Source organism: Gopherus flavomarginatus, chromosome 10 (genome assembly GCF_025201925.1).
Source record: "Gopherus flavomarginatus isolate rGopFla2 chromosome 10, rGopFla2.mat.asm, whole genome shotgun sequence".
In the NCBI taxonomy this organism is placed as follows: Eukaryota; Metazoa; Chordata; order Testudines; family Testudinidae; genus Gopherus; species Gopherus flavomarginatus.
Window position 1 is genome coordinate 1613774 of NC_066626.1, and position 27847 is coordinate 1641620.

The 27847-nt window shown below is 47.8% G+C and overlaps 2 protein-coding genes across 2 annotated transcripts in view; both read right to left on the reverse strand.

Annotated features, from left to right (window-relative positions):
* The window catches only part of LOC127030052 (adhesion G protein-coupled receptor E3-like), a 45616-nt gene extending 35344 nt beyond the window's left edge, over positions 1–10272 (reverse strand). The window contains 1 exon segment of the mRNA XM_050915961.1: positions 10030–10272. Coding sequence (XP_050771918.1) covers positions 10030–10272 — 243 coding nt within the window.
* On the reverse strand, positions 845–27033 carry LOC127030053 (protein maestro-like). Its single transcript, XM_050915962.1, has 11 exons — positions 27008–27033; positions 22096–22233; positions 21777–21888; positions 19929–20075; positions 18569–18751; positions 17063–17218; positions 16427–16561; positions 16038–16140; positions 14858–14923; positions 12971–14035; positions 845–954 (listed from the first exon to the last, which is right to left on the reverse strand). The coding sequence occupies exons 1-10, from the start codon at positions 27031–27033 to the stop codon at positions 13938–13940; spliced, it is 1164 nt and encodes a 387-aa protein (XP_050771919.1). The 3' UTR covers positions 845–954; positions 12971–13937.
* Positions 27034–27847: the final 814 nt, after the last annotated feature.

Consider the following 27847-nt stretch of genomic DNA (forward strand, 5'->3'; position numbering starts at 1 on the left):
GTAGTTAAGTTCTGGAATAGGCTTCAAAGGGAGGTTGTGGAATCCCCGTCACTGGAGGTTTTAAAGAACCTATCGGACAAAGAGCTGTCAGGGGCGGTCTAAGTATAGTGCTGGATGGGATGATATTTCTAGGACCCTCTCAGCCCTACATTTCTAGGATTCTCTGAACTGTGGAGTTTAACTGGTGAGCTCCGCACTGAACTGCCCCATCAGCCTTCACCCAGCTCTAGTCCAATGTGAATTATTAACAAAATGAACTGGTCCCCGACATGAAGATGTCACAAGACCAGTGAGCACAGCAGGACATTCCCTATCAGAGATACTCAATGACAGTCGTTCCCTTGTAGTGCAGTGGGGGAAACTAGGGAATCCAATGGTTCCTCTCGGATAAAGTCTTGCAGGAGGACACAAACAGGGACTTGGCTTAGAAAAGCAGAGATGCCTTCCCTCACACACTATTACAAGCACCTAGCCTAAGTCTGTAAGTAAACAGACACAGTTCACAGACAGCCTTCTGACCCAGAAATAGGCTAGACAGGAGGGAGGATAACTCACCAGAACACAGTCCATTCCACTTACAATCCAGAATTCATCAGCAACACTGAATTCCCAGAAAAACAAAGGTGAGAATATGACTAAGAACCAAACCCCCGATCACTAGCTACAGGGATTAGCTTTAACTTTGTGGGGATCCCGGAAGAGTGATTAGAGATCCTAGAGAGGCGTTGAGCTGAAGTCTTCCAGCTCCACGGAGAAAGGGCAAGGGAGGAAGCCCCCACATCATGGTTACAGTGGACATTGAAGAAGCCCCAATTTCTCTGAAAAACGAAATCAGGCCTCTGAATTGAAACAGATACTTCAAACAGTTTAATAGGAAATGTGTACACAGTATATACAAAATCTGGAGCTGGGTTATTTACATATGACCTTGTTTGTGTGATACACAGCCAGCACCTGAAAAAGAAATGTGAAGAGTCATCAGGATTTGTCCAGTGCCCCTTAATACACATAAACAGAGTGGAGAATACTAGGGAATAACAACATGAGAACATGGACCGGGGATAAGCTGCTGGAGACGGTAGAGAAAACAATCACCAAAACAGGAAACACTACAAGATTAGGGGAACCCATACTACTTAATAGAGTCACTTTTGAATTAGCAGAATGTGTCACTTCAACAGGGGTCTCTATTGATTTCCTTCCAATAGTCAACTGTTACATGAACATTGTCTCCCCATTGAGAACTATAAGCAACAACATCCCAGACTCCTTCTGAGTTTCACCCTCCTCTGCTAACTGCTGCCTGGTGAATCCTCACAGGCCCTGAACCAGAGGGACAGTAAATTGGAGAATGAGGTGGTGATGGAGACTAGAAACCTGACCATTCAGTGACCTTTTGCTATGAGATGGAGGATCATAGTAGCTAACTTTGGAGGATAAGTTATATCTGCTGAGTGCCTTCTCTGAAGGGCAGAGCATCCTTATCTCCCAATAACACCAGTGGGAGTTTGAGAACACTCAGCAACTTATAGGCTTGGGAAAGACAAATACAAAGGCCTTGGGCGGCTAAAGTTAAGCACTGAAATCTGCAGGTAGAAGCCTAAATACCCATTATAACCACCTGCAGAGGTCCTGATTAGGGCATTTAAATCTCTATCAGCATTGTGGTGTTTCAAATAGATATTTGAAAAACAAAGGGACTGATGTTTAAAGGCATCAGACAACTTGATGCCAGGTGAGTGGGTTTTCCAACCCCGGATACCTAAACTCAGACTCCTAACAACCACGGGTAGGTGCATCAATAGGGGTGAGGTTAGTTGTAAAGTCACTCTTTTGCTGCCCTATGTTGCAGTGGATCAGGGCAAATTAGCCATAAAGCTGCCCTAAGAGGCAGCTAGGAATTCCCCAGCATGTGCAAATCCCTAAGACCCAGAGAACCAGCATACAGAGTGTATAGCCAGTGTAGCTGGCTGTATGTCACCAACTCCTAGCTTCCCACCCAAGTATATTGGGTGTGAGCTGGGAACAGAAGATGGCACACACAGTGTGCATTGTGCTATAGCTATCTCCAGTGCAGCAATGGATGTTACGAGACAGCATAACTTAGAACAACCCAGAGCCTAGAGCTCAGGTGTATTTGAGGATCTGGGCTAGTACTTGGCTGTTACTATAGTAATGACCCCTGAGCAAGCAGTATTATGTACATGCTTATCACCGAGCTTGTCCAGAGGCAGCATGTCCATCAGAATGACTAGATGTCCTGCTGTGTAATAAAAATGCTTTGAGTAATAAAAATCAACACAAGCTACTTTACAGGGCCTGATCCTTCTCTCACTTACAGCATCTGAGCAGTAGGACAACGGCGAATACTGCCCAGTATTATAGTTGCCTCTGTCTTGTTGCAATTTTGGGTAGCAGGAGCGAGGAGTGTAAAGGCCCTACTGTCAATCAAAAGTTAACTCCGCCCCTTGACCCAATAAGCCCTGCCCACCAGTCATCAGAAGCCCCACCCCATGGGGGCATTACTTCCGGGGTCAAGGCGGACACATGACCAGAAGCACGGTGTGTCATGTGACCCCTCTAAGAACTCCTTCCACTATACCAATCAGGATAGGTTTTGCCCTGATAGAGAAGATTTAACCAATCAAGGGGAGTTCTGGGGTTTGTGTGACCCCTCTAAGAACTTCTCCCACTGCCCTCTACCAATCAGGAGGGGCTTCAGCCACTAGAAACCACCCTGAGAGGAGATTAGACCAATTGGGGGGAATTCTGGGATGGGCTGACCATCCAGAAGTGGTTCGTATGACCCCTCTAAGAACTCCTCCCACCACCCTCTACCAGTCGCGATGGATTTCGGCTGCAGAGGACTGCCCCGAAAGGAGACTTGACCAAAATAGGGCAGGTTCTGGGATGGTGTGACCACCCAGAAGAGGGTCGTGTGACCCCTCTAAGAACTCCTCCCAATGCCCTCTGCCAATCAAAGTGCAGCACCATCACCCCATAAGTCCCAGCGCTGGGCAGCGGAGGCCATCTCTTACCAAGAAGACGTGTTTCAGAAATTGTGGAAAGGCTGAGAGGAAACGTGGAATCCTTTACCATCCCCCTGAGAACTTCAGATTTTGTTTTAGCCCCATGGACCTTTGGACTTGTGTGGAGAATTGCTACAGCAGCAACAGTTCCGAAGAGGATGAAGGAGCAGCCGAGAGGATTCCTTTGGCCCAGCCATTGATGGATATACCAGAACCTGAACCTGAAGCCCAAACATTCATGAGACACCCCGATGAGCATGATGGCCTCTCATTGTCCACCACCCTGAAGGAGGAAGGTGATCATTGCTTGGGGGAGTTACCGGCGGACAAGCTGAACAGAAAAGATGTCACTCAGGTAGATGAATGATTAAGAAGCAACAGTTGATGATGAGGTGTAATGAGGTTAGGAACCTGGGGTTGTGTAAATCTAAAAAACAAGCAGTGAGAACTTACACTTGTTTCTTGTCTGAGACAGCTCGATGATGCCTTTCTAGAGGACCCAGAGGCCCTGGACAACATTGCATCAAGTAGCAAAGATGAACCAGGCCCGCCTTGTTTTTGCTGAATGCTGCTAAAAATTGTTGAAGAGGACTTCGAGGATGAAGGTTATGAGTTTAGGAGAAGGTTTGGCATAGAACTCACTGAGCCAGTGCCACATCGTGAGCGTAAAAATTTATGTGGGCTGTTGTATGAGTTACTGTTTGTCCTGTTCTTAATCACTGTCTTAGGGAAAAGCTTTTTGAAGATTGTGAGGGCTGTGTCATAGACGCCCCAGCCCAACAGCACCAAGACCGTGTGATTTGGACTTCAACTTTATATGTAAATTTAAATATGTAAATTAAAAAAAACATCTATTGAAAGGGGCTTTGTGACTATCTGCATTTCTGTTAGAAGGTATCTGGCCCTTAAGTGAGCTAAAAGTTTTAATGGAGCCTCTTGGTTTCTTTTCAAGGAGCTGTATGTCTTTTAAATTAAAAAAAATGGTTTGTGAGAATCTAATTTTTGTGTAAAAAAGACATCCATTTACAGCAAAAAGCTGAAATGTATGTTGGGGGAGGGGGAAAATCCTAAAAATGTGTTTACAGTGTAACCATTCTGTCCATCAGAGGTGGCAACAACAAGGACTGGATTCAGTATCTAGGAACTCCATTCCTATAATACAATGCAAAACTGGCTCAAGCCCCAAGCCAGTGGGGCACTGAGACTCCCCTACTACAAGCTAAAATCACCACTTACTGTGTTAAGTTGTAGGGGGACCTCAGTACTTGTTCACCATTAGCCCAAAATGATTTCCGCTCTGCAGTCTGTAACCAAACTCCTCTTGGACTCAAAATTAGCACTAACATTATGCAGTAGAGACAATGGAATTGGGGGATGGGTCAGTACATCACCAGGCACAAATACCTGTCCCCAGTCTCTCTCAATTTACTGAGTTTTGGAACCCATGTCCCTTGCCTAGCGAGTGCTACTTAGTTGATGGCGAGTCCCTCCATCATAAAAGGCCAAGTACAGTTTCACTGTCCTTGATTCACATAATCAGGATAACAACACTTTATTCTTTCTGCCTCAATAACAGAGAAAGGGCTACTGTGGGCTCATGATCAGCCCCTGACGTTCTTTTCCACAACTCACCACCAGATGTCAGGGTAGATCTCATCCTGACTCTGCTTACAACAGTAAAACAAACAGGGATGGTTCAGACATGTGCTTGAGTACAATAGAGTTGACTCATTCTGTTGAACTGAATGGTTTTAACCACATCCCCACTGAATAGCGAAGGTAATTGTGATTACTTACCCTTGTTGCCATAGGGATAAATTTGACAGGTGTGCACCCATAGTAAGGGAGGTGAGTGGGTGAGTTCTGATTAATATGAAATGAAATGAAACCTCCGGAATTCGCAGATGCTGTTGGACAGTTTAAATATAACCCCTGGAGTTGATAGAGCACTATTGGACAGTTTAAAGGACCCAGGAGTTGGCAGAACTCTATTGGACAGTTTAAATATGATCTGGGAGTTGTCTGAATGCTATGGGCACTCTTTCTAGCAATTCAAAGCCATTAAAAGTTTAAATTAATATATTTACAAAAAACAAACAAACACCCCCCCGCACACGCACACACAAGGGTCTAAGCCAAAACTGAAATGTCTCAAGGGTTCACAAACCTTCACCATACTTTAGAACGAGCATTTGCTCTAAAGACAATCAAACATTTAAAAGCTCTGGGGGGCTTATTACGGTTGTGATACAACCATTTTATTTCAACCGCCACCCAAACTTTATGCATGAAAGATACATGTTTTAAAAAACAAGCCCCAAAGAGATGTACTGATATCTGCAAAAAGTCCCCACTTGGGAATGGGGACAGTTACATTAAGGATTCACTGTTTAATACTGTAAGAAGGCCCTACAGAAAAATATATGTTAACTAAAATAAAAAAATATACTGAAAGCAGCTCAGTTGTGCAGACAGCTTAATTCTTCCACCCCACCTCACAAAAGGGAATGTTAGGAAGGGGCCTAAAGTCCTTAAGTATCTAGTATTTCAGAGTTGTAGAGATCAAATCAACCTGCTAGCTACTATTTTGAAGTCTGTTTGAAACAAAGGATTAGGATGATATAAAAACCTCAGGTATTTTGGAGATTTTTTTTTTTTCAACAGAAACTCTCTTGAATGGCTGCTGGACTGCAAGAGGAGGTATGCTTCCTGTTTTAAACTCTGAAAATATATACAGGGCCGGTGTAAGGAAGTTTTGCACCCCAGGTGAAACTTCCACCTTGCGCCCCCCCAACCCTGCAGCAGCTCCCATTTGTCCTGAGGCGCTCCCACCCCCTCGTGGCAGCTCCCCGCCCCCTCAGCAGCTTCCCATTCCCAGGCCCGGGGAACCCTGCAGTATCTCCCCATCCTAGCTCACCTCTGCTCCGCGTCCTCTCCGAGCACGCGCTCCTGCTCTAATTCTCCTCCCAGGCTTGCTGCGCCAAACAGCTGATTGGCGCCGCAAGCCTGGGAGGCAGGAGAAGCGAAGCAGCGACTGCACGGTGGAACCCCCGGGCTGTTGGCAGTGGTGCACTGACCCAGGGGAACCCCTGGGCTGCTGGCTGCCGGCGGCGGCGCGCTGACCCCAGGGAACCCCTGGGCTGCCGGCGGCGGCGCGCTGACCCCAGGGAACCCCTGGGCTGCCGGCGGCGGCGCGCTGACCCCGGGGAATGCAACTCAGACTCCCTCTCCCTCCCAGGGCAGCGGCAGCTCAAACACTTAAAAAAAAAATAGAAGGCGCCGCTTTTTGGTGCCCCCAAATCCTGGTGCCCTAGGCAACTGCCTAGTCCACCTAAATGGTAGCATCAGCCCTGCCAATCGCTACTAACCTTTTTGGTGAAAATTGGAACCAAAAAGGTCAGTTAGCACTTCTGCCTCCCCCCCGCCCATTGACTAATGGGCCTACCCTGTCCCTGCCCTTACTCTTGCTTCTAATGTATTTGGAGACTGTTTTTCTCAGTCCTTTGAGTAAGATGAGGGAAGGTTATATATAAAGATGCATGAACCAGAATATGGACTCCAGGCAGGACCCCGTTTGTTACATGAGAGAGAGATGTGGCGCTTTGTAAAGCTCCAGTCCTCTTTTCTTCTGTTCCCATAACAGTCCGCACCAGCTCCTGCCCCTTTTTTACCTCTGAAGTTTTCTGGAGTGGGTTGTGTTGAACTGTGACCATTTCAAAATTCAGATCAAGTTTAGTCTGACTATGAAAAACAAAAGTACAAAACACTACTGCACCCACACACAATCAGAGAAAGAGTTTTCTTTGGCTGTGATGCTGCAACCAGCTTAGCACAGGTGTACCTCTGTGCCTGCACAAAGCTCATTACAAATTACCAGAGCCATAATCTGTAAGCTGTTTGGGGCAAGGGCTATCTTGGTATCTGTTATGTATGGAACTGAGCATGTTTTTAAGTGCATTACATTTGCACTTCCTTTCCAAAAACCCTTTACCTCTGGTTAAGGCAAAGCATGAACAACTGCCTCTAGCAAGGAATTCATTTGAAAGTAATGAGCAACTGCAAAAGGGAAGGAGGAGAAAAGTATTTATAATAGAAGTGGGAAAGCAGCATCACATCAGGATGCGCCTGCTCCCACTCTGCTCATAAGTAAGTTTGGAAAGTAGTAGTTTACTGGGAAAAATCTGTTTCATTTTGCAGGGGAAAAAGGTGGGGCCACACTGACGCATCCACCTAATAAAATAAGACTCATGAAATTATGCAAAACTTGTTCTTTCCTTTTTCTGAAACTGGCATTCACAGGCCCTGCATCATTCACAGCGTAGTAATGAAATGAAATGAAAACATTTTTGATTGTTCAGTAAAAGTTTTGTTTCTAGTAAAACACTATGACCGTACTTTACGTACTCAAGCTCATAGGGGGTGAGCTATATATTCCCAGGTGGGGCCCGGACCCAGCTCCACCAATATTTGGGGCTGGGTGTCCCCCCGGCCCCACTTGCCAGCCCCCTCCCCCAAATGTCCCCTGGCCCCAACTTGCTGCTTCCATGGACAGCCCCCGGAGCAGAGCATCTCTGATTCCTCCGAGCTGCTCCGTGCTGCCTCCCTGCAGCAACTGCTGCCCCCCATCTTGTCTGGCAAGGCAGACTGACTCTGAGCCTGTCCTTCCACCTCAGACAGGCGGCGCGCTGACCCGGGGGACACCCTGGGCTGCCGGCTGCCGCCGGCAGCAGCAGCCAGTCAACCATTTAAAAAAAATTGGGGGGCGCTTTTTGGCGCCCCCAAATCTTGGCACCCTAGGCAACCGCCTAGTTTGCCTAAATGGTTGCACCGGCCCTGAATATATATTATATAATATCACTCGTTGGCTGTGCTGTCTTAGTAAATAATGATGCCTGTGTTTATTGCAGTGTGATCTGTTTAGCATGGAACCAGTAACTCTAAATTGCATTTCATCACCAGGCCAAGGTAAAAACCATTTTAACTGTAGTTTTGCTTAATAACTTCAGGTACCACACAGGTTGTGTAGGGATTTGGGGCTAATACTAACTAACTGTTTTTTGCTTGTTCTTTAATCCAAAGGCCCAAACACACATGGGGGGAACAGAACAAGCATATGCCTGCAATTTATCCTGTAGTAGAAGGTAACTTTCTGCAATTGGCTTTTAAGTGCATGTGGGTTTATTGAAAACTATTTTGTTGCAAACTGTGTTTTAAACTCTCTCTCTCTGTAAAACATAGGTGGGATTTTTTTTTTAAAGTATATGGCTGCAAACTGATGGTCATGGTGTGTTTAAAACTAACAAGGTGGGTTTTTTTGTGTACAAAATGTGTTTTAAACTGGATTTTAAAAGTTGATTTTAAAAGCAGTTTGGTTTTTATTTTGCAAAATGAGGTGTATTTAAAAAAAATGTTTGTAGGTTTGTTGTTTTAAAGTGGTAGAAATAAACTCAAAACTCCTGTTTGTTGTACAGCCTGAAATGGATTATTTGGTTTTAAAGCTATGACTTTTTAAATAGAAAAATACCCTAATGAATATTTTATTTTTAAGTTTACAGGACAGTTTCATGGGATTTATAATAGTAATAATAATAATATTCTGTGCTCCACAAACCTATCTAATACCAGCGGCGTGAGAGACCCTGACGAACTCTATCAGTACCTGTTTTGCCCCAACTACAAGGTTTCACCCTGCGAGTTTATCGACGATGAAACAGCATGAGTGTCTTGGCAGGATGCAAAAGACCGGTACTCTGTCTCTGGAAATACCAATGTTTTCTTAGCCTGTTTCACCATTGCTTATGCCCGCTTAGAACTATACAACTTGCTAGATAGGTTGCAAGAGCGGTGCCCATACTATGACACAGACTTGGTGATATTTGTGAAAAGAGAGGGTGACTGGAATCCCCTTCTGTGGGATTATTTAGGGGACCTCATGAGCAAGATCCCACCAGATCAACACATCACCGAGTTTGTGTCGGCAGGCCCAAAAACATATGGGTATAAGCTGTCGGGAGAAAAGGCCTGCATGAAAGTCAAAGGTATTACCCTGAACATAGCGAACTGTGAAAAGATCAACTTGGACAGTTTGCAAGATCTAGTCCTGGACTATTGCACAGGCCTGTGAAAAAACACCTCCAAAAAGATAGAGGTGCAGCAGCCCTCTATCATAAGGAACAAAATCAATGGCAAATAGAGACAAAAATCCTTAAGAAAACACAGAAAATCGTTTCCAATAAGAGGGTCCTAGGAGAAGAGTTTAAAACCCTGTCCTACGGCTTTTAAAATGGATCCGAGGTGGAAACACCCCTTTTCTGCAACTCTTGCGGGGCCTAGCAACTGAGGGAAAAGTTACTTTATAAAAAATGTGTTGGATAATGCCAAACAAATGATGTCTGTTATGCCTGAGAGTATTGGATAACATGGCTATAAAAATCATTGCAAGATACACATGTCTGGGCTTGTTGAAACATGTTTTGAGCAAGGCTAGATATGCCCAAGAATTTAAATTTAGTTTTTACAAAATTCATCACCATCCGGTCGTTTTGCACTATGTCGTTAGAATACAAGTTTAAAATCTGGTCAAGAGATAAACCCTTGCTACAATGATGTAAGAAAAACACGCAATGATCGCTGCAGGCAACAGAGTGAGGGTCTTGTAATTGTCTATTGTGAAACACATTGTCCGTGGCATTTTTGTTTAAAAATGTCATAAAGCTTTTAGGAAACAACACGCTATTCGGGGAGGTGCCCGTATGAGTCAAAAAACTCTCCAAGGTTACACTTCGCCAGATACAAGTTGAGCCAGGATTCACCAGATTGGTTACATGGATGCGTGTTGACCACTAAACTTAAGGGTCGCTGAGACAGACTGCTGCCAGGGAGCCAATCATAAGGGGATTCTTTTTTGGGTAAGAGGTCGTTGATGAGACACGTGAGAGCTGCACGGTGCCCATGTTCACATATAGCCAACCAGAACATTTCTTCTCTGATTTGTCTCTACGACGTTGTCAAAAACCCCATACACGATCATAGTGATGGTGATGGTTAAAGCCATCCCCAAACCTATTTCTGCTCTCAGGTTCCCAGTTTTCATCAGGGAACAGTGATCAGCGCGTTCCTGGTCGGGAGACAGGTCAAAGGCAAACAAGATGTAACCCTGTGCAAACTCCTCACGGTTGATTAACAGAGAACGATCTTTCATGTGTTTATCAGCTGTCTGTACCAGATTCATGTATTCTCTCATGCAGCGTCCTGCCTTGAAGCCTGGTTGCAGAGCCTTGGTTACAGAATATTTCACCCACGCCAGCCCGTACATCCAGGAAGGGCATATCCCGTCTGGGCTTTGTAATAGTTCCTGTAGATGGTGGGGTCACTGTAATTTTTTAGGATCGCCATAATGTGTTGCTTTTTAGAAACCTTGCTCTCTCCGGGGACACTGGTGCACCTTGATGATCACCTTGCCAAAGTGAAATAAGACGTGTCTGTTCTGATCTGTCTTTATTTCAATGGTAATGGTATCGATGTGGTTTTTTCTGACAGGAACGTAATGAGGTTTATCATAGGTGATGTGACAAACTCCTTGTTCCTTCCTTGGACAGGGACACAGCGTAACAGGGGAACAGAAAAGTCCCCCACAAACTGGTGTTCTACAATATCTGTGAACAGACACAAAAAGTTAAAAGCCCTGTGATGTCTGCTGAGAAGGGGAATTTTTGGACGCTGTGCTTGGGGCCCAAACCTAGAATGTTAGCTAGCTCCCCGCTGGTAGAAAACATATAAGTAAAATTGGTAGATTTAAGACTAACTTTTCTACCCACAGAGTCGTAGTTCATGACCACCTCAGGTGGTTTGGGATGATGAGCCACAGTACTGTTCATATGATCCAATAATTTGGGTATGGACAAGTAATAACCTCATCGCAGGATAAAATTCCATGCCATATCTCCAAAGGTGATTTCAAAAGAGGTGTCTTTGTTGATAGTGTTCTGGCTGTGCGGGTATTGTATTTCCACTAACCCCACCTCCCAGGCACTCCGGAGATTCTAGGACTTAATTAGCCATATTGTAAAATTCAAGCTATGTTTTGAGGAAAAACTGCAGAGCTGGCATTGCTGGGCGAAGTAATGTAGAACCCGCTGTCGCTCATTTTTCTCTTTGTCTTTGCAGGAGGAATCTTTTTGTTTGTTTGTTTTGTTCATGTCTAAATGTCACAGAGTTGAAAAGCTTCCACCCAGCTGTTAAACTTATTACCCCCCAACCATTTCACCAGTAGCTGCTTTTTTCTGCCTTTTCCTTTATCCGCTAGAACTTTTTTGATCCTGTAAATCCTGTCTTGTTTGGGGTTTACTTTCTGTAATTCTTCAGGGTAAAAAGGTTTGTTTAAAAATTCTTTCCACCGATGGGTTTGTAATTGTTGAGGCACGACCTTTGCTAAAAATAGCTTTAAAGGCCTTGGGTACCTCACCACTCGTCTTGTCTTTTAGGCCTAAGGCCCAGGCATATTTGGATAGAATGTCTATCACCTTTAAGATGTACTTAAAGCCTCTGTTGTGTTTGGAGAACAGGCGCACATCTACCAAATCTGCCTGCCATTGCGCGTCCACATCTGAAACAATGGTCTTGTTTCTTTTAAAACGTATTTGAGCCGGTTTGTGTAAAGTGTAAGCCTCCTGGTGTGAAAGCCAAGCCGTTGCCTGTCTTCTATTTAAAGTTTTACTATGCTTTTTGGCCACTTGAAAAAGAGGATTCACCCTGCCAAAGATCCCAACTTCCCTGAGTGTATAATATATTTTCTTTAACAGAGCCGTCTGTGGAGACAGGACTGTTTCTGGTACCGTCTTTTACTAACACAAGTATGGAGGGGTCATATGGACATATTTAAATAAGTTTAATTAATTGCCTGGTTTAACACAACTTTTGACAGCCGCCTGTAAAAATGGACACCATGACCCCTACAACGAGGGACTCTGAGCTGATTCATTCTTCTATTTTGTCCTTTTCTGGATTTTCCTCTCGAGATCTGCGTCTCAGACAGGAGCAAAAACAGCTGATGCACAACAGGGCTACCGACGTGTAAGTTCTCAAAGACATCTTGAAAGGCATCGTCGAGCTGTTGAGAGATTTTCAGACAAAAAACAGTGTTAGCCCCCCACTGCTTGTTCTTAGATTTATGCAATGCCAGGTCGATTCTTAACCTCATTATACACCCATGATTAACCATCGCTTCTTAATCATTCATTTACCTGAGTGACGTCTTTCCCATTCACCTTGTCCGCTGGTGACTCCCCCAAGCCATGATCGTCTTCCAGCTTTGGGGCGGTGGACAATGAGAGGCCATCACACTCATCAGGGTTCTTCACGAGGCAGGGTCGGCTCTAACATTTTTGCCGCCCCAAGCGAAAACAAAGAGCGCCGCCCCACCCGAGCATCGCGTCGTCCAAGTCCCCACCCTGCCGAGCGCGGTGTCGTCCAAGACCCCGCCCCCCGAACATCGCATTGCCCAAGTCCAAGCCCCCTGAGCATCGTGTCGCCCAAGTCCCCCCCCAAGTGTCGCGTCGCCCAAGTCTCCGCCCACCGGAGCGTCGCGTCGCCCAAGTCCCCACTCGCCGAGCGTCGTGTCGCCCAAGTCCGAGCCCCCCAAGTGTCGCGTCCCCCAAGTCCCCACCTCCCAAGTGTCGCCTCGCCCAAGTCCCTGTCCCCGAATGTCGCCTCGCCTCGCCCAAGTCCCTGCCCCCGAACGTCGCGTCGCCCAATTCCCCGCCTCCCCCAGCGTCATGTTTTGCCGTCCAAGTCCCCGCCCCCCCGAGCGTTGTGCCACTGAAGCCCTCCTCAGCCGAGCGCCGCGTCACCCAAGTCCTTGCCACCCAGCATGGTGCCACGCCTCCCAAGCCCCGCCTCCCCCCAGCGCCACCTGGCCGAACCAAAAAAAACCAAAGCCAAACCCCAAGTGTCGCCCCGTCCGAAGGTGCTGCCCCAAGCATGTGCTTGGTGGGCTGGTGTCTGGAGCCGGCCCTGTCACGAGAGTTCTGGGTCGGGTTCCGAGGTATCTATCAATGGTCGAGTCAAAGGGCCCTCCTCGGAACTGTCACTGCTATAGCGCTTTATCCATACAAGCCCAAAGGTCCTCAGGGCTAAAACAAAGTCCGAAGTTCTCAGGGGGGGTGGTAAAGGAGTCCATGTCTCCTCTCAGCCTTTCCACAATTCATACAACACGTCTTCGTGGTAAGAGATGGCCTCCTCTGCCCAGCGCTGGGACTTATGGGGTGATGGTGCTGCACCCCGACTGGCAGAGGGCATTGGAAGGAGTTCTTAGAGGGGTCACACGACCCTCTTCTAGACGGTTCACCCCTTCCGAGAACCTACCCTATTTTGGTCAACTCTCCTCTTGGGGCAATCCTCTGCCGCTGAAACCCATCGCAATTGGTAAAGGGTGGTGGGAGGAGTTCTTAGAGGGGTCACATGAAGCACTTCCGGACGGGTCACCCCACCCCAGAATTCCCCTCAGTTGGTCAAATCTCCTCTTGGAGTGATCCCCAGTGGCTGAAACCACTCCTGATCAGTAGACGGCAGTGGGAGGAGTTCTTAGAGGGGTCACACAAATCACTTCTGGACAGGTCACCTGCCCCGGAACTCCCCCTGATTGGTCAAATCTTCTCTCGGGGCATTCCTATCAGGGTGAAACCCATCCTGATTGGTAGAGGACAGTGGGAGGAGTTCTTAGAGGGGTCACATGACACATCTTGCTTCCGTCATGTGTCCGCCTTGGCCCCAGAAGTAATACCCCATGGGTTGGGGCTTCCGATGACTGGTGGGTAGGGCTTATTGAGTCAAGGGGTGGGTTTAACATTTGATTAATGGTAGGGCCCTTATACTACTGGAGTGCCTTGTTCTGTTTGTCTCTGTTCCGCTTCATTCCTCAAGCACTCGACCAGAACAGATGTCACTTATGATCTCAGTTGCCACCAGCTGGACAGTGGAACTTGGGTCTTTCTCTAGGACCCGGAGAGCTGAAATTACAGAGGACATCACATTAGTGAACAGACTGTCAAATCACAGCTAAGTGTGATCACAGAACCTTGATGTACCTGAGCAAAATGATCACATGGAAAAATGTGAAACTGGGCTCAGTCCTTCTACTGGGGTGGAAAATACATGAGAGATGAATAGGCCTCACTTTTCATATAGTCCCTGTTTCTGAGATAGCTGGAGACTTATTACCTCTGAATACCACGCTACAGCAGCTCTCCAATACAAACAAAGCTTTAGGTTCCCCCATTGTGTCCCTTCCATGCTCCCAACTGTGGGGAGACCCTGACTCTACCAGAAAGCCATCCACTCTGCAGCAAATGGAAGAAGATCCATTGTTTCAATAGCTTCCACTTTTCCAGCTCTATTCAGGAGCCACTGCCTGAGCTCAACTAAACCTGGAATTTAACAGAGGCCAGGGCCAAGCTGGTTTGTGCATGATACAGGGCACGTACGGGAAGAAAAATTGCTGGTGGGATATTGGGGGTAGCAGAAAGTGGCTACATCTTCTTCGCACTTGGGGAGTCCACAGAGAGCCAATAAAGCCCAAGTGTGGATAGCACTGGCTGGGGAGGGGGCATTGCCAGGACACCCAGGAGATGCACTGGCTCATTTCACACCTTCTGCAGCTTCCTCCTTCAGGGGAAATTAAAGCTGACTTTCTACTGGGCAAGAGTGAATCTGTCCTTTGATGTGTGACTGATGCACTCTGCACCAGTGGTATCGGGTACTGCTACTTGTCAGCTAAATTCCTTTATAACAACTCACTAATGAACAGGACTTCAGCTGTATTTATTACTTACACATCAGCAGATATTCCAGGTCCAGCCATTTCATACGCTGCATGTCTGTGTGTTCCCGGATGAAGCCTAAATACAAAATGTAAAATAAATAACAGCAACAATAATAAAACCTTCCCTTGTTGAGTGCAAAGTGATATTGGCAGCCCCTAGACAGGCCTTTGGGATCTCTTACTGTGGGCCTAAGGATGAGCTGTGGGCAAGAGGATTCTGGAGCAGGTTAGAGTCCACACTGAAGAGAATGAGAGAGACATTTTTAAAAAAAGACTGTTTACAGAAACCCCATTTGCTTGAAACAATCTGTGCTCCTCTTGCCACTGCAGTCAGTTATTGAAGACATACTAAGAAAGTGTCTTGGTCTAGTGGTCTGACCAAAGGACTGGGACCAGGAATGAGTGAGTTCTAAGCAGAGATCTCACAAGGTGACTGACAGGTGAGCCTTAGATGAGCCACAATGCCTGCCTGTCTCACATGGGTGTGCTAGGGAGAAGAAGGCACAGGGCCAAAGAGGAGGAACCTAATGGTTCCTTGACAAGGTGCTGTGGCCAGGAAGATGAAACAGCAGGCGCTATGGGGAGGTGGGCTGCATGCTTCCCAGTGATGAAGTCGCAGTGAGGGGCACTGAACAGCACTGGGTAGGTCTGCACTTTGAGCTAGGGGTATCGCTCCCAGTTCAATGGGACGGGCCCACACTAGCTCTGGCAGTGCTGGCATGCTACAATTAGTACGTAGCTAAGGCAGCACAAGCAGTGGGAGGAGCAGCCACCTTGAGACTAGACTTTGGGGTTTGGATGGGATCATACATGGGGTGGTTGAAGCTCCTGCTGCTCCTGCCATCACAGCTACTCTCTATTTTTAGCACGCAGGGCTAGTGCGGGTGTGTCTCATCAAGCAGGGAATTATACCCCCAGCTCAAAGTGTAACCATGCCCTACATGATGGTGTCCCAGCCGCTACTGCGAAATGATTGCACCGTGCTTTCCCTGCAACAATCCCGAAGCACTTCATAGCAACTAATGATTCCTCCCACCACCACCCTGGAGCGGTAGGGACATTAACATCTCCATCTATGGGTGGGAAGTTGAGGCACAGAGAGCACAATGGCAGCTCAGTGCTACACAGTGGGATTTTTTCTGTCTCCCTCAATAGGAATATCACAAGGGACACTGGGCATCATCTCTCACCAGCTAACTTGGCGGCAGCTGCCCGGATCCCTTCCCAGCTGCTGTAGAAGTACGTGAGGGTGGTTTTGTATAAGTTCTCCAGCAGTTCTGCATTCTCTTTGGCCTAAAGGAAATCAGGGACACATGAGCTCTCTCTGGCTAGAAGTGCCCTTTGACTGCCAGCACAGGCTTTTACGAACCACAGGTAAGTAAGGGAAAGAACAGGTGGCTGAGTAGAAGTGGGAAAAATGGGAATCTGGGGCAGATTTACATTTCCCATCACCCTCCCTCATATATCCCACCCTTGCAGTTATTTACATTGTCCATCACACATCCCCCCCAACACACCCCTCTACACCACCACAAGCCACTCCAGTCAATAATCTCACACAGTTCAACAGCTCACTCACAAGGTGTCTGCAAATGTCCTCCTGGAGCTCTGTAGGCTTCAGCTCGTCTGTGCCACCAAGGTGCTTATTAATCGCATGCTGGAATCTCTTCAGTCCCAAAAACGGGAAACAGAGGTGAAACGTAGCTCTGCATTTCTGAAAAAGAGTGTCATGCCATTGAATTGTTCCCTACCGAGTGCTGTGTTCATTCAAAGGGAACTCATCTGCATGACTGCGCATCTGTTCCAGGACAAAAAGGGATTCATCTGGATGTAATTGGCAGAAACATGCAGGAATGACTAATAGAGGGGAGAGCTTCCACTGAAACCTGGAGGTAGCATCAATGTCTTTTGGAAACAGTTATACCGATGAAAGCTGCTTCACCAGGCACAGCTGTGGTCTCTCCTCTATTCTGGGGAGGTAGGGACCTGGGGTGCAGAGACAGACAGGAACAGAGACCTGTAGGGTTCAGACCCATGACCTATCTTGGATTCTGATGAAGCAGCCATGGATCAACCTCGCTGGAACTGACTCAGCAGGAGGGCAATGAACTGAGGGGAGAATTTGGGCCTCCACGGCAGGCAGGAATAGCAGTGCTCCCCTGGCATTGAGAGGAAGATTTCTTTGGCTTAGTAAACAAGTCACTGTCAGTCTTACCATTGAAACCTGGGGGTTTGGGTCTTGCAGGTGCAGCAGAAGTGTGACCCAGCTCTTTCGAACCTGCTCGGAGAAATAGGCCTTCCATTTTTTCTTTGTCAACTGAGCCAGGATGCCAAATAGGACAAAGGCCATTGAGCGAAGGGCATCATCCTCCTACAGCCAAGAAAATCCCCCAACTTGATAAGTAAGGGATAATCCCATCACGCACCTCACACAGCCATCTCTTCTATGCTAAAGTAGAATGATTCCAACTACAGCTAGTCGGAAAAACTTTAATTAACCAATTTTTTGTTCGAATTTGCTGATTCATGAAAATATTTTAGAGCCAATTCAATTTTGATGAAATTCCTCTGGAAGCCAGGCAGGGGTCCTTAGAAACCTGCCTGGTGTCTTGCCAGTGCACTCATCCATCTCCTTGGCAGCCGATCTGGCAGGCTGACTGGGATTGTAGACTTCCAGGCCCCCAGCTTCAGAGGGAGGGATAGCTCAGTGGTTTGAGCATTGTCCTGCTAAACCCAGGGTTGTGAGTTCAGTCCCTGAGGGGGCCATTTGGGGAACTGGGGTAAAAAGCTGGGAATTGGTCCTGTTTTGGGCATGGGGTTGAACTAGGTGACCTCCTAAGGTCCCTTCCAACCCTAGTGTTCTATGATTCTATGACCCTGGGAGCCCTGGCTCTCAAATTTGCACCTCTAGCTCTCAATTCCCAGCACCGGGATAGTCTGAGAGCAGACTGCTCTGGGCCAAGGCTTACAATAGAGCTAGGCTGAGAATGGTAATTCTGTTTCACAAGCAGTTTTGAAGATTGGGGAGAGGGGTTCCCACAAATAGGAACAAAACCAAAATTTGAAATCTCAAAATTCTCTGCTAAACAGAATTATCATTCCAACCCTCTCATATAAAAATGGTATAGAGCAGGCCCAACACTCTCTATTGCACTCTGTAACCCCCTTTTCCATGGTTATCTAGCTACCTAATCTAGTATTCAGACTTTCTTTGAGGTTATCAGTGGCAATAAAGAAGAACAGAAGGGTGAGACTGTGGGATCAGGGATGTCATCCCCATCCTCCTAATGTTCTCCTCCTCCATAAAACACCTCTCTTCCCTAGGGCCTAAAATCTCTTCACTCTGACATGAGCAATGCCCAGGGAGTCCACATCACACATCATAAATGGAGTCTAACAGGGCCAGCTCCAGGCCCCAGCACGCCAAGCACGTGCTTGGGGCGGCATGCCGCGGGGGGTGCTCTCCCAGTTGCTGGGAGGGCGACAGGTGACTCCGCTGGACCTCCCGCAGGCATGCCTGTGGCAGCTCCACCAGAGCCGTGAGACCAGCTGACCGTCCGCAGGCACGGCTGCTGGAGGTCCACCGGAGCCATGGGAATGGCAAGCGGCAGAGCGCCCCCCGCGGCATGCTACCATCCTTGGAGCGGCGTTTTCGCTAGAGCTGGCCCTGGAGTCTAATCAAGATTAATTGAACTGATGTTGGAGTGTTCTGTTCACATACATCGTCAAAGCAGGTCCGGATCTGTTGGGTGAGGACTCTGAAGGAAGAACCGATGTCCTTCTCTTTCAGCTCCTTGAGGACTTTGGCCAGTGCTTTCATGCTCTCGCCAATGACTTCAGAACTGAAAATGTCATGTAAGGCCCCGATCAGTATGTCCAGAAGAAACTTCTTGTGCTTTTTCACCTGTACAAACAGATGATATTAAAGAACAATTATCACTGATCACAATTCTAAGAAGTTTTCTTTAGTAGTTATGAAGTTGTGGGAATTTCATCAACCCCCTCTCACCCCAGAGACCTATAGCTATATTTCAGACCAGGTGCTAGCTACCACCAGCCAAACTCGGTGCCATAATACACCTGTGTAATCCTATTACTAGATTTCTAGTTACTTAGATTCCAAGGCCAAAAGGGACCAGGGTGATTATCCAGTCTGACCTCCTGCATAACACAGAACTTCCCCAAAATAGTCTCTATTGGAACTAGAGTGTATCTTATAGAAAAACATCCAATCTTCATTTTAAAATGGCTAGTGACAGAGAATCCACCACAACCGTTGGCAAATTGTTCCAATGGTTAATTAAAATTACCATTAAAAATGGATGCCTTATTCCCAGTCTGAATGAGTCTAGCTTCGTTTTTCCTCATTGAATCTTGTTATACCTTTGTTTGCTAATGGGAAGAACCCATTACCAAAATTTGTTCCCCATGTGAGTAGTTACAGATGGCCCTCAAGTCACTCCTTAACCTTCTCTTTGCAAAGCTAAATAGATTGGGCTCCTTGAATCTATCACTAAAGATCTATTTTCCAATCCTTTGATAATTCTTGTGACTCTTCTCTGAATCCTCTCTAACTGATCAGCATAATTCTTGAATTGTGGACACATGATCTGGACACTGTATTCCAGCAGTGCTCACATGAGTGCCATATTCAGAGGGAAAATAACTTCTTTACTCTGATTCAAGATTCCTCTGTTTATGCCTCCAAGGATCATTTCAGCCCTTTTGGCCACAGCTTGGCATTGGGAGCTTATGTTCAACTGATTCTCTGCCATGACTCAAGTGTTTTTTCAGCATCATTGCTTCCTGGGATAGAGACTCCCACCCTGTAAGTATGGCCTGCATTTTTTCTTCCTAGATGTATACATTTACATATGGTCATATTAAAGTGCACATTGTTTAGTTATGCCCAGCTTACCAAAGGAGCCAGCTTGATCTGTATTGACTTCAAAAAGGTTATTAGGGTATGAGAGAGAACAGAATTTGCCCTAGTGCATTGTGTGCAATCTCTGTAAACTCTGAACAATTATTTCCCTTGGTTTCTCTAGTTATGTTGCATCCTATTCAGTAATCTCTCATACCTTCTCAGGCGCCCCATCGACTATATTTCCCAGGCCTCTTACAGCCATCTGACGGACAATGCTGTTCCTATCCTGTGACCTTTCTTCCAAGATGTGTAAGACACTCTTAAGGAACTTCTTCTCCCTGAGCATGGGATCACTCATTAGCTGAAATAAAATCAACATGTCCATTAGCCCCAATATGATCATAAAGATTGGGAATAGAATTTGAGCCGACATGGAATACACTAAAAACAACAAGGAGTCCTCCTACAGCCACAGTCTTGTGGATACAGACTAATATGGCTTCCCCTCTGACACTTGCCACATAACACACTGTAACTTTATCATTCCACACAAATGAGAAATGTCTTCAAACCATGCAGTTTTCCTTTTGGGCACTATAATAGGGATCCACTCACCTCTTGAGTGGCTGGGTCTCGTACCACAGTCCTTTTCTCACCTCTGGTGCACCCTGCCAGCCCACCTCAGTGAGTCTTCTGTGGCTCAGGCCTCTCTCTGAGTCCCAAAGGCCAAATGAACCCCTTCAAGAACAGTCTCACTGCCCTCACTAGGGTCTCCAGCCCCAACTCTGGGTCCTTGAAATTCTACCCTTTGTTCAAGATCTCCATGAGCATTGTCCCCTTCCTGAGGCTTATGGCACTGTAAGTGATAAGGGAACCTGGGCCTGCCCATAACTCTGAGATCCAAACCATGGACCCTGTAAACAGTAGTTAGGCACTGCTTGATTTCAGTTCTCTGATGCTTCTTCCTACCGGCCACTTTTAGCTTCACCCTCACCTCAAGGTTAAAGTTCTTAACTGCAAAGACTCTCTTCCTGCAAGCCCAACTTAAGCAAATGCTGCCAGAATCAAACTCTGGCTATCCCATGAATTTCTGTGGCCAGAGAGCAGCATCCTTTCCTGCCCCTCCAGTTCCTGCCAGGAACTGACCCGCTAAGGCCCTGCAGCTCCTTTTAGCTGAGTCTGATGGGCTCTGATTGGCTGCTTTCACGAGGCCTCTCTAGACAGACCCAGATTTGTGGCTCTTTTCCTGGGGCAGGGTGTAGTAGGACCATGGGGCATCTTATAAGAAGCCTCAAAGCCCAGGTACAGCCCATCCCAGGGATAGATCAATTGTTTTTCTTAGAACCAGATGAGTCCCTAAGATAGTTGCTTAGCATAAGTGGGAAATATGATGCAGATCTTAGAGGAAAGAGGTGGAAAGAGAGGATGGTCCAGCAGTTATCACACTAGCCTAGGATTTAGGAGACCCAGCTTCCATTTCCTGTTCCCTCAAAGACTTCCTGGGTGATCTTAGGCAAATCACTTAGCCCTTCTGTGTATCAGCTCCCTGTCTGTAAAATAGGAATAAGAGTGCTTCCCTACCTCCCAGGAGTGTTGTGGGGATGCATACATACATTAATGAGTTTTGAGGTACTCAGATACTACAGTAATGAGAACCTATGATAGATGTGAATGTATTTGTATGTTGCTTGTTTTATAGTATTAAGACACTAGGTTCATTCCGAAGATCTGCTGAGCTAAACCAAAATCAGGAGCTGTTGGTTAGTATCAGCACTAGGACTTGGCAGAAGAGTTCCAGGAATCCAAACCCTGTCTGTATCTCTCTCAGCCAGCCCCTGTGGTTGTGTAGCTAGTATAGGCAATGACAGCAATACAAATATCAGAGAGAGAACGACTCCGAAAGGTAGAATGAAGTTCCTTGTCAGGTTTCCATATAAAGGGGGACCCATTCTACTATCTAAATGACAATTACTCCTATGAACTGAACTGTACAACTCCCGAAAGAAAGGCAAACAGACAATGGTCTAATGGTGAAACTGCTCTTCAGAGCCCGCTGTCTTACCTGGGCAAGGAAAGCTGTGCCCGTGACTCGGTAGTTTTCTGTCGGGGAATTCACCCAGGGGAGGAGGTTCTGGATGATCTCAAGTGTTACTAGTTCAGATCTTAGCAGAACACTGGAAGGCAAAAGAAACTGCTTATGGGGTCGATTGCACATTTCAAAAACTCAGCTGCTCTGAGCAGACTGTCTGATATCTATGAGTGGGAGCTGTGTGTTTCCACCCAGAGCACCCCCCACAAAGCTATAAACTGGAGGTTCCCTCTCAGCCACTTTATTTGCTACTGATTCCCAAGGATAAAATGATGCCTCCTAGATCTCTTACCTCACCAGCAGACACACTCCCTCATGGTGAGTCTGGGGGTTTTCAAGCAGAATCCACGTTCTCTGCTCCCTGAGTTCTCTCATCAGTCTCGCATTTCCAACTTTGAAAAGCACAGATTCTAATGCCTGGACAGAAAACCTGGGGAAAGAGAGGCACAGAACTGCAGCAATTGGTAGGAAGGTGCAGCCTGAACAGAGTCAGGAAACTCCGGTTATTTGTCAGATCTGCTGTTCATCGACAGTTCATCCATTGGCAATATCCTGGACAGCAGCGTTCCTGGAAGGACTTGATGCCGAGAGGTAAGTTTCAGTCTCATACATCTCATATAACTAGTTTTGCTAGGGACAAAATTTTGCAGTCATTTTTCCCTTTCTGCATGGAGCATGGGCACTAAGACTACAATGATATGGAAAAAATACATGATCAGGACCCAAAAACTGGGGGCACAGAGTGTGGTGATCACTAATGGACATTTTGGGGTGATATCTCCAGATATGATGTGACAGAGTGCTGAGGGTTTGCACTTGAGTCAGCATTCTGGTGACCATTAGTACTAATTCAGTTCCTCACAGAAGGCCTAATTGGTCAGAGGTGTACCTGATTACGAGGTCTGACTGGGGCTAGTGAGTCATGGAACCAATCATTCCATTAGCAGGGAAACTGTGTAAAAGGACATGGGCAGGAGCCCTTTGAGGGGAACAGATAGAGAAAGAAACTTGGGTGACCAGATGTTCCAATATCTTTATCTTATACAGGTGCCTATTACTCCCAACCCCCTGTCCTGATTGTTCACACTTGCTGTCTGGTCACCCTAAGAGAAACAAAAAGAGAAAAAGCTGAGAGAGCCTGACAAAATGAGGTCTCTGAGTGGAAATACCTTCCTCCCCATTTTGGAGAAGAGTTTAGAAAGTTGAGACACAAGATAAAGGTGCTATGTACTGGTAGGGGGAGTAAATAGACTATACGTTGATGCTTACAAACAAGAAAGTCTCAAGGTTTGTAGAAGATGTAAGGGTGCAACAGCCCTCTCTGTCACAGCAGGGGGCTCATCAGGGATTTCCCTGTTATCTATGCAAATGGAGAGCCTGCTGGAGAAGCCAGGGTAGAGGTTTGGCAGTCCGGGTGATGGAGGGAACACATTGAAATGGATGGCGAAGCAGCAAGGAGAAGTGTAGAACAGGGGTTCTCAACCTTTCTGTTTATGAGCCTCCCCCCACCCCCAACATGCTATAAATACTCCATGGCCCAGTTCCAGGCCTCGGCCCTGCCAGGCATCAGAGTTTGGGGCTCCTGGCTTTGGATTTTAACTGCACAGGGTGCAGGGGCTCGGGACTTTAGTGCAGGTCCTGGGCCTCAGGGCTCCAGCCTGGCTGGGCTCAGAGCTTCAGCTTTCTGCCCTGAGCCCCAACTAGTCTAATGCCAGCCCTGCTTGGCAGACCCCCTAAAACTGGCCTGGTTGAGAACACCCTACAGACCTTCCAACAATCCCACCATGCAGAAGAACAGCCTTTGCTTGCCTGGTAGGTTTAACAGCAAAAGACTTTGCTTGCCTGGTAGGTTTAACAGCAAAAGAGCCTTCAAGAAGTGATATAGGAGCAAGCCCAGATCTGGCAACAACTCCTCCAAAGTCTGGCAAGTCCTGTGACAGGAAATGGAAACCAGGCACAGGAGATCAGACTCTGTAAAATGAGACATGCAAACAACCCTGATGTGGTTTTGGTTACTCTTAAAGGAGCAGCAGCGAGAACTCATAGGGACAGAACAATGTGGGCCCTTTGACTGACACCCTATTTAACTGGGGAAGCACATATATGGCTCTTAGTGATTAGCGAGCAAGAGATTATGACATGATTAAAGCAGCCATGCTGGACTAGGTGGGGCGTGTCCATAGAAAAGTACTGCCAGAAATGGAGAGTTGAAAGATGGATTGAGGGATTATCTTTCTGGGCATTTGGATAGAAATTGAAAGATTGGGCCACTCACTGGTAAGGCCAGATACTCAAACTGGGGGGGAGATTCTGGAAGTTTCTTCAGAGTCTCCCTGAGCATACTTGAGTATGGGTTACGTGGCGCCAGCCAGTTAAAGTTACAGAGGCATTTGCAGAGACGGACATTCCCAGAGTGAGCCAGTGGTTTAAGGGACTAGATCTGAGAAGGAGCAGAGTGCCTCCAGATGGGAAGGGCAGCAAGAAGAAGAGGGAGGAGCCTCACGGAACTGTAGTGGGAGCTTGGCCTGCAGTGTGCTTCCGACATGGACGTGAAGGACAGCTAAAAAGAGACTGTCCTAAAATGGACTGTGAATTTGCACAGCTTTGTGGCAGGGACAAGACTCCCAGGCAGGGAAGAAAAAAGAAAGTAGCTACCGTACCGGTATGGGTAGGGAGGAGCCACCAAAGGGAATAATGGACACAGCTTCATCCTGCTTGCTGATCAGGCAGGAGTTAGTGAAACCCCACTGGATACTTCCCAGAGGTAGGATCAAAACTGAATATGTCCATGGGGACAATACGTTCTGCCCAGTGGCAGAGGTGACTCTGTAGATCAAGGGGAAGTTTAGACAGAAGCATGTAGGGGCAGTGGATGGATTGCCCCACTGCCTTCTGGACTGGGATCCCTTTGTAACCGGGGCACCAAGGCATGTGTGGAGGCCTAGAAGGGTGGAACTAAAACCTGCAGGGCCAGGTAAAGAGGAAATATATGTAAAGGAGCTGGAGGAACCTAGACACGAAAGTACAAGCCACAGAGAAGGTGAGGATGGAGAAGTCCCCTGAGAGACAAGAGGGAGGAGAGAGAAAACAAAAAAGTCAAGAGTAAAGGTGACTGAAGATCATCCTGTGGGGTCAAACAGTCAGCAGATCCCTGACCACCAGGATCTCAGGAGCCGGCATCCCGAGAACACTTTGGAGGGACTCCGAGCAGTCTGTGTTCATGGAAAAGGCTGGGGCATAGCATACCACCGCATCACATAGAGGTACCTAAATCTGTCCTGCACATGGGCCAACAGCACGAGCAGAATATACACTTGTGTTTGCAGCGCCAGCAATCACATGGCTAGGTAGCCATCCATGGGAACAAATTCAAGTTTTGTGGACAAAACTTAGGCACCCATGCTTGAAAACCTGACTCACTGTGGCCACTACATAAGATCAGCCTTACTGGGTCAGTCCAATGGTCCATCTAGTCCAGTACACTGTCTTCCAACAGTGGTCAATGCCAGCTTCTTCAGAAGAAATGAACAGAACAGGGCAATCGTGAAGTGATCCAATCCTCGTTGTCCAGTCTCAGCTTCTGGTGGTCAGAGGCCTAGGGACACCCAGAGCATGGTGTTGCATCCCTCACCATCTTGCCTAATAGCCACTGACGGACCTGTCCTCCATGAACTTATCTAATTCTTTTTTTAACCCAGTTATACTTTTGACCTTCACAACATTCCTTGGCAATGAGTTCCACAGGTTGACTGTGTGTTGTGTGAAGTAGTACTTCCTTATGTTTATTTTATACCTGCTGCCCATCCATGAACAGAATTTAGATCCTGGTTTCCTAGGAAAAGTCAGAGACATTATAAAACCAGGAAGTCTGTAATTTGAGCACCTTGTTGGCTCGGAATAAAGAAACACAATAACAATAGAAACTAATAATGTTGTGAGGTTGGTGGGAAATGTACATTAATGGGCTACCAGAGCTGAAGTCAATTGATGATACAGGAATCTCTTACTGTTAACTGGGGACGGGCACAGAAAGTGGGTGCCGAGTGGTCTGATATGTACATTCTAGTTCACTAAAAGATTGCCATATGAGTCTCAAATAAAAGCCCATGTCACGAATATCACTGTGAAATGCTTCTACAGATGCTGTGGAAAGAGCCACGCATATGCATTGAAAATTACATTCTTATGATCTGTGTCTAGGGACTAGTTACCAGAAAAGCTGAAAAAATGGTTCTTCTTCGAGTGATTGCTCACATCCATTCCAGTTAGGTGTGTGCGCCGCGCGTGCACGTTCGTCGGAAACTTTTTACCCTAGCAACTCCAGTGGGCCGGCAGGTCGCCCCCTAGAGTGGCGCCACCATGGCACCCGATATATACCCCTGCCGGCCCACCCGCTCCTCAGTTCCTTCTTACCACTGTGTCGGTCGTTGGAACTGTGGAGCGCGGCATAGCTGTCCTCCACGTCCCTAGCTCTCCTTGTTCTACGTTGATAGTTAGTAGTTAAGTGTAGTTAGTTATATAGTTAATAGTGTAATTAATATTGTAGATATTCGTTAGCCGGTTTGGGCTGTAGCCCTTCCCGGCACCCGGCACCGGGCTCATGCCTGGTTCGCCGGGCTTCAAGCAATGTGCGGCCTGTAAGAAGCCGATGCCGACCAGCGACCCTCACGACGCGTGTCTAAAGTGCCTGGGGGAATCGCACACGTCGGACAAGTGCTGCATTTGCAAGGCTTTTAAGCCTAGAACAAAGAAAGAGAGAGACCAGAGACTTAGGACTCTCCTCATGGAAGCGGCACTCGACCCGGCAGCTTCGCAGGCCGTCATCTCGACACCGGCACCGGATCGCGCCGGCACCGGAAAGACTCCCCTGCACCGACCTTCCCCGGCACCGGGTGCAGAAGCAAGACCCTCGAAGTCTGCAACTCCATCCAGGCAGACTCGAGTGGAGCGCCCGGCACCGACATCTGCCGCGGCACTACCGGCACCGTCGACTCCGGGCCCGGTGGGTCCGTCGAGTCCGGTCCCACCGAGCTCCCCCATAAGATCTGGGGTTGAGCTATTGGTCCCATCGACACCAGAGACCTTCGCCTCGGCACGGGACCTCATTGCCCTGACTGAGTCAACTCAGCCTCCACCCCCGGTACCTCCGGTGCGGGTAGCGTCCAGGGGCAAGCCCATGATGACAGCGCCGTCTCGGGACTCACGCTCGCGGTCGAGGTCCTGACCCCATGGTCGCTCAAGATCCCGCCGCCGCTCGCAGTCCCGGCACCGCTCCCCGCGGCAGTACCGGTCGTACTCGCGGCACCGATCGGCCTCCAGACGTTCACGGTCTGGTTCCAGCCGCCGATACCGGCACCGGGACTCTAGGAGCCAGTCCCGCCGTCGATCAGTGCACCGGTCGACCTCCCGGCACCGAGCTGGTGGCAGGTCCCGGTCCCGGTCGACCTCCCGACACCGCGTCGGTGGCAGGTCCCGGTCCCGATCTCGGCACCGAGGCAGCGGCCGGTACCGGTCCCGATCCCGGCACCGAGTCCAAGACAGAACCCGGTCCCGATTCCGGCACCGGTATGACTCCCGGTACCGGTCCCCGGCACCGAGAACATCTTCGGCGCCAGAACGCGGAGACTCTTACCAGCCGCGGTCGGCCCCTTCATGGCCTTCCAGACAGCCATCGGTGTCATCACAGGCGAACAGCGTATACGCACTGGGCACTGACAGACAAGTGGCTCTTTTTCAAGACCCTCCGCAACCGGACCAGGGTCCGCAGCAGTGGGGGTTCTGGACACCCTGGGCGTACCATCAAGCCCAGGGCCCCCAACAGCTTCCTCCTAGGCCTGCAACGGCAGAGCACAGGGCGCCGGAGGCATCGTTGTCTCGCCCCCCTCCCTCCCCGGATGGGGAGGACGGGTCAAAGCAACAGGACCCTGATCTCCCTCCTGAGCCAGAGGCGAGGGCTGAGGCGGACCCCCCGCTGGACACACTCTTGCCAGGGATCTCCTCATCCTCTTCTCCCGATGAGGCGGTGGCTGGCACTTCCTCTAATA

Bases quoted from the DNA above. Each gene is read 5' to 3' on its own strand.
- LOC127030053 (XM_050915962.1), bottom strand. From the start codon at position 27,033: ATGGGGTCAGGACCTCGACCGCGAGC. The intron at 22,234-27,007 runs GTGAGTCCCGAG...CTCTTTCCCCAG, and splicing joins TCAGGACCTCGACCGCGAGC to GTTTTCTGTCCAGGCATTAG. The intron at 18,752-19,928 runs GTATGAGAGATT...CTGTTTGTACAG, and splicing joins TCGATGGGGCGCCTGAGAAG to GTGAAAAAGCACAAGAAGTT.